Source organism: Aquarana catesbeiana, linkage group LG10 (genome assembly GCF_042186555.1).
Source record: "Aquarana catesbeiana isolate 2022-GZ linkage group LG10, ASM4218655v1, whole genome shotgun sequence".
In the NCBI taxonomy this organism is placed as follows: domain Eukaryota; kingdom Metazoa; phylum Chordata; class Amphibia; order Anura; family Ranidae; genus Aquarana; species Aquarana catesbeiana.
In genome coordinates this window covers 262967126-262977867 of record NC_133333.1, presented here as the reverse complement: position 1 = coordinate 262977867, position 10742 = coordinate 262967126, and the positions used below count along the sequence as shown (strand labels likewise).

The window sequence follows — 10742 nt, the reverse complement described above, 5'->3', positions numbered from 1 at the left end:
CATTCCCAGCAGATCTGCACCCTCCTCATTTAGGTGCAGTCCGTCCCTTCTATAGTACCGGTTACCGACTGAGAAGTCGGCCCAGTCCTCCAGGAACCCAAACCCCTCCTTACTACACCAGCTCTTCAGCCACTTGTTTACTTCCCTAATCTCCCTCTGCCTTTCTGGTGTGGCTCGATGTACTGGTAGTATTCCTGAGAAAACTACCTTGGAGGTCCTTTTCCTCAATTTAGCTCCTAAGTCCCTAAAATCGTTCTTTAGGACACTCCATCTGCCTCTGACTTTGTCATTGGTGCCAACGTGCACCATGACAGCCGGGTCTTCCCCAGCCCCTCCCAGTAATCTGTCCACAAGATCCGTGATGTGCCGATGTGTTTATTGATTCCATTGGAATGACTCCATGTTGAAGAAGCACTAGAGGCGAATGAATCCAATCAAGTATTGTAAGGGCGCCAAATAGAAAATGGAGGAGGAGGTATATAGGACAAAATGTCGTTGGAGCCTGAAATCTGGGCTCAGTGACAGACAGAGAAATGTCCAAGTGTCCCAAGGTAGATGTATCCTACATATATTGGAGGCATCCCAATTCAGTGTGTGGCATGCTGCCTTTTTCTCAGTGCCTGCTACCCTTGAGAAAGTCACGTGACGTGACGCAACGCGTCAGGAGGCGGAGTCAGTAAGGGCATCGCAAGTGCTCGGTAGCACAGCAAATGCTGTATGAGCGTTGTTGAAGCTGTCTGACCTGTTGTAATATGTTTGCCGATTTATGTGGGATATTATATTAATATATTTATATGTACACATACAGTACAATATTGACCTAGCAGAAACTCCCTCCCAGGGTGCCAGTATATCAAAGGGAACTTGATGTTAATATGCAAGAATACAGATTAGGAATGTAGGTATTCCAGGACACAAAAGGGTGTTCAGGTGGTATATGTTAATCTAATTACACATATCTAAGGGGACTTGTTGATGTTGATATGCGGGAGTGCAAATTGGGGAGGTTTATGATGGCAGCTGTTCACGGCTGGGAGTTGTTGTCTGTCTGAAAGACTAAAGCATATCAAAGGCCTGAATGGAGACGGCCAATCAAATTGCTCAGCCATTCAGTGTCTAGTGAATATAACATGGCGTTCAGTCTATAGTTGGAGTTTTTTTGTTTGTGTGTAACTATGAAGGCGCAAATCTAGGAAAAATGGGACTCTAAATGATATCTTACTCTGTCAGATTTTTGTCATCTGTGGACTTTGTTCTGTGTTGGAAGTCAATAAAGTGCATCTCTCTGGAAGAATTGGGTTGCTGCGGAAGAGTACTTACATCATCATTATAATAACTACTAATTAATTACCCACTATATACTTTATATCACTACATGACCATTTTATCATAAAGCGCAATGATGGCTTTTCTTTCATTTTTCATGTGAATCATCATCTAATATGTAAATCGTCATGCAACTGTGATCCAATTGGAATAACAAGAAAATCTGTAAAAGGCATTTGATTGGACATTTAGTTGCAGATCTGACCTTGATTAGTACCAGCAGACTTTATTTATTGCTCTTTCACTTTATTATTTGTTATTATTTATCTTAAGGGATATGGTACCCCCTATGTTTTTTGGTGTATTAATTTGCACATATTCACTTTATTGATTGTGTTATTATTGCATTGTGTATTTATTAGGTTTTAGGTTTTTAAACACATGCACTATTTCAACAGACTGGGAGGGTATAATAAGTGCACCAACATATTTTATATTGATTTGTAGCAACAGCACTAATTGGTTGGTTGTAGCTCACACCTTTCTGGTGTTTTGTCACCATATAGAGTATCCACATCAGCGCTTTGGTTTTTCTTTTTACACATGGTATATACATAGTTGGTCCTTGCTGGAATATCCATACTCAGAACTATTTATTAATATTCTTTAGAGAAGCTAAAGTAACATTTTCGGCTGTACATACTGTACACATTTCCTAGAAGATAGAGAAGTTCCTCTATTATGAGAGAAGAGCCACCATTGTCTGGAGTCAGACACAAAACATGGATGCTAAAAATAAGTGTCAGGATTTCTTCTACTAGTTTTGATTCAGGGGCTCAGGAAGCATTTTACGGAGGAATTCGGAAAATTATGTCACTCTGGGTCCTGGTGGTAATGGTGGTCCTGTTGGTTATGCTGGTCCTGGTGACCATAATGTGGGAACCAGTAAAAGAGACTCTGGGAGACTTGGGCTTATCTTGCTCCAAGGTTTGCCCCCAAAATGTGCTTCCATAGTGACCGGGACGTAGAGCAGAGCTGAGCACAGCTATGAGTGGAGCCTGGTGTGGAATTCGATATGAGGGCCGGGGTTCCCTCCTCATCCAGTCAGCAAGTTCATTAGGAGGGAAGGGAGGAAGGCAAGACTTTTCCTGCAGCCAACACTGGCTTCATTCCATCACTTGCCTTTCTTCACTGACTCATGTGACCTCATTCCATCATCCGCCCTTCTTCACTGACTCGTGACCTCATTCCATCATCCGCCCTTCTTCACTGACTCATGTGACCTCATTCCATCATCCGCCCTTCTTCACTGACTCATGTGACCTCATTCCATCATCTGCCTTCTTCACTGACTCATGTGACCTCATTCCATCATCTGCCCTTCTAAACTGACTCATGTGACCTCATTCCATCATCCGCCCTTCTTCACTGACTCATGTGACCTCTATTCCATCATCCGCCCTTCTTCACTGACTCATGTGACCTCTATTCCATCATCCGCCCTTCTTCACTGACTCATGTGACCTCTATTCCATCATCCGCCCTTCTTCACTGACTCATGTGACCTCATTCCATCATCTGTCCTTCACTGACTCATGTGACCTCATTCCATCATCTGCCTTCTTCACTGACTCATGTGACCTCATTCCATCATCTGCCCTTCTACACTGACTCATGTGACCTCATTCCATCATCTGCCCTTCTTCACTGACTCATGTGACCTCATTCCATCATCTGTCCTTCTTCACTGACTCACGTGACCTCATTCCATCATCTCCCCTTCTTCACTGACTCAGGTGACCTCATTCCATCATCCGCCCTTCTTCACTGACTCATGTGACCTCATTCCATCATCCGCCCTTCTTCACTGACTCAGGTGACCTCATTCCATCATCCGCCCTTCTTCACTGACTCATGTGACCTCATTCCATCATCCGCCCTTCTTCACTGACTCATGTGACCTCATTCCATCATTCGCTCTTCTTCACTGACTCATGTGTCCTCATTCCATTCTCTGCCCTTCTTTACAGACTCATGCGACCTCATTCCATCATCTGCCCTTCTTCACTGACTCATGTGACCTCATTCCATCATCCGCCCTTCTTCACTGACTCATGTGACCTCATTCCATCATCTGCCCTTCTTCACTGACTCAGGTGACCTCATTCCATCATCCGCCCTTCTTCACTGACTCATGTGACCTCATTCCATCATCCACCCTTCTTCACTGACTCATGTGACCTCATTCCATCATCCGCCCTTCTTCACTGACTCAGGTGACCTCATTCCATCATCTGCCCTTCTTCACTGACTCATGTGACCTCATTCCATCATCCGCCCTTCTTCACTGACTCAGATGACCTCATTCCATCATTCGCTCTTCTTCACTGACTCATGTGTCCTCATTCCATTCTCTGCCCTTCTTTACAGACTCATGCGACCTCATTCCATCATCTGCCCTTCTTCACTGACTCATGTGACCTCATTCCATCATCTGCCCTTCTTCACTGACTCATGTGACCTCATTCCATCATCTGCCCTTCTTCACTGACTCAGGTGACCTCATTCCATCATCCGCCCTTCTTCACTGACTCATGTGACCTCATTCCATCATCCGCCCTTCTTCACTGACTCAGGTGACCTCATTCCATCATCCGCCCTTCTTCACTGACTCATGTGACCTCATTCCATCATCTGTCCTTCTTCACTGACTCATGTGACCTCATTCCATCATCCTCCCTTCTTCACTGACTCATGTCACCTCATTCCATCATCCGCCCTTCTTCACTGACTCATGTCACCTCATTCCATCATCCGCCCTTCTTCACTGACTCATGTCACCTCATTCCATCATCCGCCCTTCTTCACTGACTCATGTGACCTCATTCCATCATCCGCCCTTCTTCACTCACTCATGTGACCTCATTCCAGTCCATTACTGTCATAGTAAATCTTTAGTTTAATTGTGGAAAACTGTTGGGTTGTCTATTTTTTTTAAATTCTGTATAGTTCAGCTTAGGGGAGAGAACCAGTGATCAGTAGCTGAGTGGTTCGCACTTCCACCTGGCAGCACTGGGGGTCCTTGTTTTTTTTTTTCTTTTGCAAATTCTTTTTATTATTTAAAAGTATAAGAGGTACAAAACAGAGCCTCTGGGCATTCCCCGGCACACAACCAAAGAACCACACACATCAAGAAAAACAGTTATCTAAGCTTAACATCCCGAAGCTTGCTGCTAAGAAGGGGAGTGAAGTGCTCCAGCACACGGCAATTTCTAACAATGGGGACGATGAATCAGATCTTCAACACCATTAAAGGTCAGTTGTCATGACATCAACAGTAATCTAGGAGGTTAAGGAGCCAACATATCTGTTCATACCACACAATGCATCAGTCACATGTTCACCTCTGAATCCACCCCTCACCACATTTACCCCACCGAAGAAGGGGTACTGTCACCTATGAATACACCCCTCACCACCCCCCCAAAGAAGGGGTACTGTCCCCTCTGAATCCACCCCTCACCACCTTTCCCCCCCTGAAGAACGGGTACTGTCACTTCTGAATCAACCCCTCACCACCTTCCCAGCCCTGAAGAACGGGCACTGTCACCTCTGAATCCACCCCTCGCCACCTCCCCCCCCCCGAAGAAGGGGTACTGTCCCCTCTGAATCCACCCCTCACCACCTTTCCCCCCTCCTGAAGAATGGGTACTGTCACCTCTGAATCCACCCCTCAACACACCCGCCCCCCCCCCCCCCGGAGAAAGGGTACTGTCTCCTCTGAATACACCCCTCACTATCCCCCCCCGAAGAACGGGTACTGTCACCTCTGAATCCACCCCTCACCCCCCCCGAAGAACGGGTACTGTCACTTCTGAATCCACCCCTCACCACCTTTCCCCCCCTAAAGAACGGGTACTGTCACTTCTGAATCCACCCCTCACCACCCCCCCCCCCCCAAGAACAGGTACTGTCTCCTCAGAATACACCCCTCACTACCCCCCCCGAAGAACGGGTACTGTCACCTCTGAATCCACCCCTCACCACCTTTCCCCCCTAAAGAACGGGTACTGTCACTTCTGAATCCACCCCTCACCATCCCCCCCCCCCCAAAGAAGGGGTACTGTCACCTCTGAATCCACCTCAACACCCTCCCCCCCGAAGAACGGGTATTGTCACCTCTGAATCCACTCCTCACCACCCCCCCCCCCGAAGAACGGGTACTGTCACTTCTGATTCCACCCCTCACCACCTTTCCCCCGTAAAGAACAGGTACTGTCACCTCTGAATCCACCACTCACCACCTTTCCCCTCCTGAAGAACAGGGTACGGTACTGTCACCTCTGAATCCACCCCTCACCACCCCCCCCCCCCGAAGAACAGGTACTGTCACGTCTGAATCCACCCCTCACCACCTCCCCCCCTGAAGAATGGGTACTGTCACCTGTGAATGCACCCCCTCGCCACCTTCCCAGCCCTGAAGAACGGGTTTTGTCACCTCTGACCTGCGTTGACTTTCACCTGATAATATGGACAATCTTCTGCACTGACCACCGTTTCCAATTGTTCTTTGGTGCTTCTTTCTTTTTTTACATTTCAGGACTTACCAGCAGCCAATCCCTCACAAACTAACTTCCTAACTGCCACCTTTACATCATTATTCCTGAGGCTGTATATAAAAGGGTTCAGTAGTGGGGCGATGATGGTGTACATGACGGCCACCAGTCGGTCGTAGTCCATGATATAATTGGACTTTGGTTTTAGGTAGATAAAAATTCCGGAACCATAAAATATTGTGACAACAGTAAAATGAGAGACACAGGTGGAGAACGCTTTCATTCGTCCGGAGCTGGAATGGATCTTTACTATGGTGGTGATAATCATTGAGTATGAGATGATGGTCAGCAGAAGAGAGCCCATGGTGACAACTCCACCGATAATAAAAGTGGAGAGTTCATTGATCCGGGTGTCAGCTTCAACCAAGCTAAGCAATGGAGGGATATCACAAAAAAAGTAATTGATTTTGTTAGAAGCACAGAATGGTAAGGTGAATGTGAGGGTGGTGTGTATAACAGAGTTCACTATGCCGATAGTCCATGACCCAAACACATAGTTTGTACATGAAACTTTATTCATAATAACAGTGTACCGAAGCGGACAGCATATGGCGTTGTAGCGATCATAGGCCATTGCTGCGAGAATATAACACTCAGTACTGCCCAGTAACATCAGAAAGTATAACTGTACAACACATCCATGGAAAGATATGGCGTTGTGTCCATGAAGAAAGTTGGACAACATGTTGGGGACGGTGGTTGAGATGTAACATATGTCCAGAAAGGAGAAGTTTGCCAGGAAGAAGTACATAGGAGTGTGGAGGATCGAGCTGTGCTGATAAGCAAAAATAATACATGTGTTTCCAAGTAACGTTACAATATAAATAATTAAAAACATCACAAAAAGTAAACTTTGTAGACTGGGAATTTCAGAAAGGCCAACAAGCGTGAAATCTGCTGGTGGGGTGCAGTTTATCCGGCTCATCACACTAATTTGATCTTTTGGAAAGAAATTCAGGAAAAACTCAATAATATGTGGAACATTGTACTCATAGGTGGTTAGTGGGACCCCCCAAACATTTCCAATAATTAGAGGGCAATAAATCTCTAAAGGAGAAACTCTGACTAGAATGTTACATCATGGAGACCTCAATAGTAAGGCCTCTGGAGATAAACAATTAAGAAAGAGTACTATCATCCTGTTATGACAATGTACCGAAACCGGAGACCACCCCCAATGAAGACCACCCCCAATGGTCGCCAGAGAGCAAAAGAGGAAATGGAATATCTCAGTACCCAAACACTGAATAAAAAATTTAAAAAAAGTATATTTTTATTAATATATTATTTAAAAGTAGTTGTCTCCAGATACAAAAATTGAAATGACATATGTTACATATGCAAGGAAAATCAAGTGAAACATAAAATTGAGTGACACTCGATTTTGTAACACCCCTTGGTGTTTGTCGTATGGCAAACCAGGACATAGTACATGGAGTACATGGAGATCCTCATTATGTGGACAATATTCTCTACATGTTTCACGGACAATTCCACTTCTTCAGGAGGAATTCTTTCAGATTGCATCTATGAAAAAAACATATCAGTCAGCTAGCTAAAGTATAATGCAGCAAAAAAACAACAATAGTATTTTAGATCTGGGGGAGTTACATTATTGCCAGGGCACATTGCCACCACAACTACCCCAGGCGGGCACGTGGGACACAAAACAAAACGCTGTCTTGTGTCCCAAGCAGGCAGGCAGGTGTTCCAGGCAGTTCAATTCATGTCTGTTGTGACACAGCCACTGCCCCCAAATCTGTCAGTGTTGGGCCTTGCACCTGCATGGATGTGTCCCTATAGACATGAAATGAGCAGAACATCTGTGCATCCCTGCGGGGGTAAGCAAGGCCCTTCCATGGGAATGACATTGATATGTCCCGTATGAATGAGGCTTGTAACGGGGTGCGTGTGAAACAGGATAAAATGACAGGAAAAGTGATTGATGGGATATATGCAATCTAAGGTAACACCAGCAAAGATTTCAGGGTAAAGAAGGATAGTTCTTTACCGATGTAGCACCCTGTAGCTTAGGCAGGGAGTTACTCATAAATTTACTTTCCAGGAGTAGTTATCCTATTTGATTGATAGAGATCTATTGATTTCGCCCTAAGTTTGGCCTTGTTGCACTTTTCTCTTCTAACGCTAGGTGGTCCGGGTACTTGGTGGTACTAGATACAAAAAGGGCAACCCAAGGTCAGGTTATAGGTATATAGGGTCTCTCAGCCAATGGGCAGGGGTTTTCTTGAATCCCTTGGCCTGCTGGGAGCACCTATATATTTGGGTGGAGTCAGGTGATCAATGTTCTGTGCCACCTGGACGGCTGTCTGGGTGGACGTGTGTCATCTGGCCTGGGCTGCTAGTCCGGAGATTGGGCCTATCCCGGGGGCATCTGGCTGCTAGGCTGTCTGAGGGTCTATCCAGAAGTAAGAGGGCAGCACAGAGTTGGGATTGCGGCTTGAAGGCTTCTGTCGGCTGCAGAACCTGTCGTGGTCAGAGGTAGAAGGGAAGCTGTCGCCAGAAAGGGATCAACCACCTTTACCAGGGACTACAGTGAGTAGCTGAAGAAAATACCGGAGCAGTATTCTCGCCGATCGGGCACGGTAGAGAATCGGGAAACTTCAGGCGGTGATCAAGTCAGGGACTCAACCCGCAGAGGAGACGCTTGCAAAGTAGCCTTATGTGTTAAGCCAGGGACCAAACAGGCCAGCAGGGGTGAATCTTCAGAAGTATCTGGAGTGCCAAGCTTGGGACCCAGCAGGGAAGCGGGGGTGATGCTTGAGGGAGATACCACCACAAAGATTGGAGGAGCTCAAGGGTTTCGGAGTTAGTGAATCAGAGGGTCTAGTGAGAGACCCCAGGAGCTCAGTGTTTAAGAAAAAACTACAAGAAGCAGTTGTAGTGAAGCTGAAGGAACTGTTACATTTGTGTTAGGAACTGTTAAAGACTGTTGCCATAGGAGACAGCAATCCAGCACATGCAGATGTGGTGCTTTGCTGGGGCCTTTTCCTGCATGGGTGTCCTCCTATCGAAGTCTCGGAGTCTGCCAATCGAATCTGCAGCTACTAAGGGGTGTCCTGGCCCTAACTCACTTTCCCCCTAAAAATACAAAAAAGACTTTTAAAAGAAATAAAACCTCTTTTACATCCAAGAAGTGTCTGGCGCCCAATGACTTTCACCATCTTTGCACCCACTATGCTTCACAACCTACCACATATTGAAGCATGTCAGCTATCTTTGGCCTTGGAGGTCCTCAGGCTGGAAAAGGCTAAAGACCTTACTACACTCTGTGTTGGTAAAGTCCATTCTGGGGCTGGTTTTATTGGGAGTCTGATAGAGCTCTGGGTGACAGACTCCCAAGTCCGTGGACCACAGTTTAATGTTTTTTTTTTCAGGTCTTGATTAAAACAGCTGGTACAAGCATGCACAAAACAACAGAAAACTATCCGCTTGTTTGTGGCTGCTACTCATGTGGCCATGCAGGAGCAGAAGGAGTTCAAAAAGCTCATCCAGAGTCGGATACAGCCCCTGATTGACAAGGCTCTACTTGTGGACAATGTTGCAGATTTACGCAAGCGAGTGCAGGCTGCACTACAGAAAATGATGTCCGAGGTTTACGTGGAGGCTTCGTTCACAGTTTTTGTGAGGATGGCAGAGCGTGAAGGTCTTCCACAAGACCAGTGGGCTGAGGTCTTTGCCCCCTTTTTGACCGGAGACCCACAGAAAGCCTATTTTGATCTGAATGCTCCTGGGGCCGGCAATATAAAACTAATAAAACTGAGATTCTGGCCTGCCTTGGCGTAACAATGGCCTTGAGAGCTCAGCGCATCCATGCTTGGCAATTTAAGGTGGACCAACCTGCAAGGTTCCAGATGTATGACCTCATTCACCTCACATGGATGTGGTTACAGCCAGAGATCACCACCCCAGCCCAAATCGTGGAAAGAGTCGTATTGGACTGCTTTGTAAGAACCCTTCCAGCCCCTTTACAGCAGTTTGCCGGGAGAGTTGATACCAAAGATGCCAATGAGTTGGTGGCTCTCGTGGAGCGGTACTTGTGTACTGAGGACTTTCTTTGGGGTGTAGTAACCCAAGAATCCTTCTCCAAGAGACAGAAGCCCACCAACCCGGGAAAAAGTGATCCCGCCCTAAAGTGGGGGAAAAAGGAGGTAAATGCAATTTAGGTTCCTGAGGCGCAAGGCATGAAGAGGCCCAATTACCAAAGGGAGACCCACCAGGACCAGAGTCCTATAGTGTGCTATAACCAGGGAACCTGGCGGCCAGTTGTCCACTAAACCAGGAACCTGGGGATTACAGTATGACCTAGCAAAGCACTTTTGTGGCTTCACCAGGAAGCACCCTACAACAGCCAGACGGCACTAAAAAACAGATTTGTGTCATTAAAGTGGACAGTTGCCAGATGACTGATTAGCTGGATTCCGGCAGTCTAGTAACTCTAGTGCATGCCAGTCTCGTGAACCCCCAAAAGTTGCAGCGACAGCAAATGGGCATTGTTTGTATTCATGGGGATACCAAGTGCTTCCCCACGGCCATTGTATCTATCGAATTTCCCAGTGGCACAATGGAGACCATGAGGTTGGAGTAGTCCCAAATCTAATGTATAACACTGTCCTTGGATGAGACTTCCCTTTTTTCTGGGACTTATGGGGAAATGCTAAGGGAGCAGGGCCCCCAGCTGGATTGGATTCCTGCTGCCCGGAACCGCTGAAGAAGCAGAACGAAGAGTCTGCACATTTTCCCTTGGAGGTCCTTGTGGATGACAAAGAGAACCCCTGTCACGTACCTGATGGCGGAGCCCAGAGTGCAGGAACTGGCCTCCCGTGTGCCTCTGGCTCAAGA

At 46.6% G+C, this 10742-nt stretch overlaps 1 protein-coding gene across 1 annotated transcript; it reads right to left on the bottom strand.

Annotated features, from left to right (window-relative positions):
* Positions 1-5862: 5862 nt before the first annotated feature.
* On the bottom strand, positions 5863-6807 carry LOC141109936 (olfactory receptor 5AR1-like). The gene has a single exon (XM_073601189.1). The coding sequence runs from the start codon at positions 6805-6807 to the stop codon at positions 5863-5865; it is 945 nt and encodes a 314-aa protein (XP_073457290.1).
* Positions 6808-10742: the final 3935 nt, after the last annotated feature.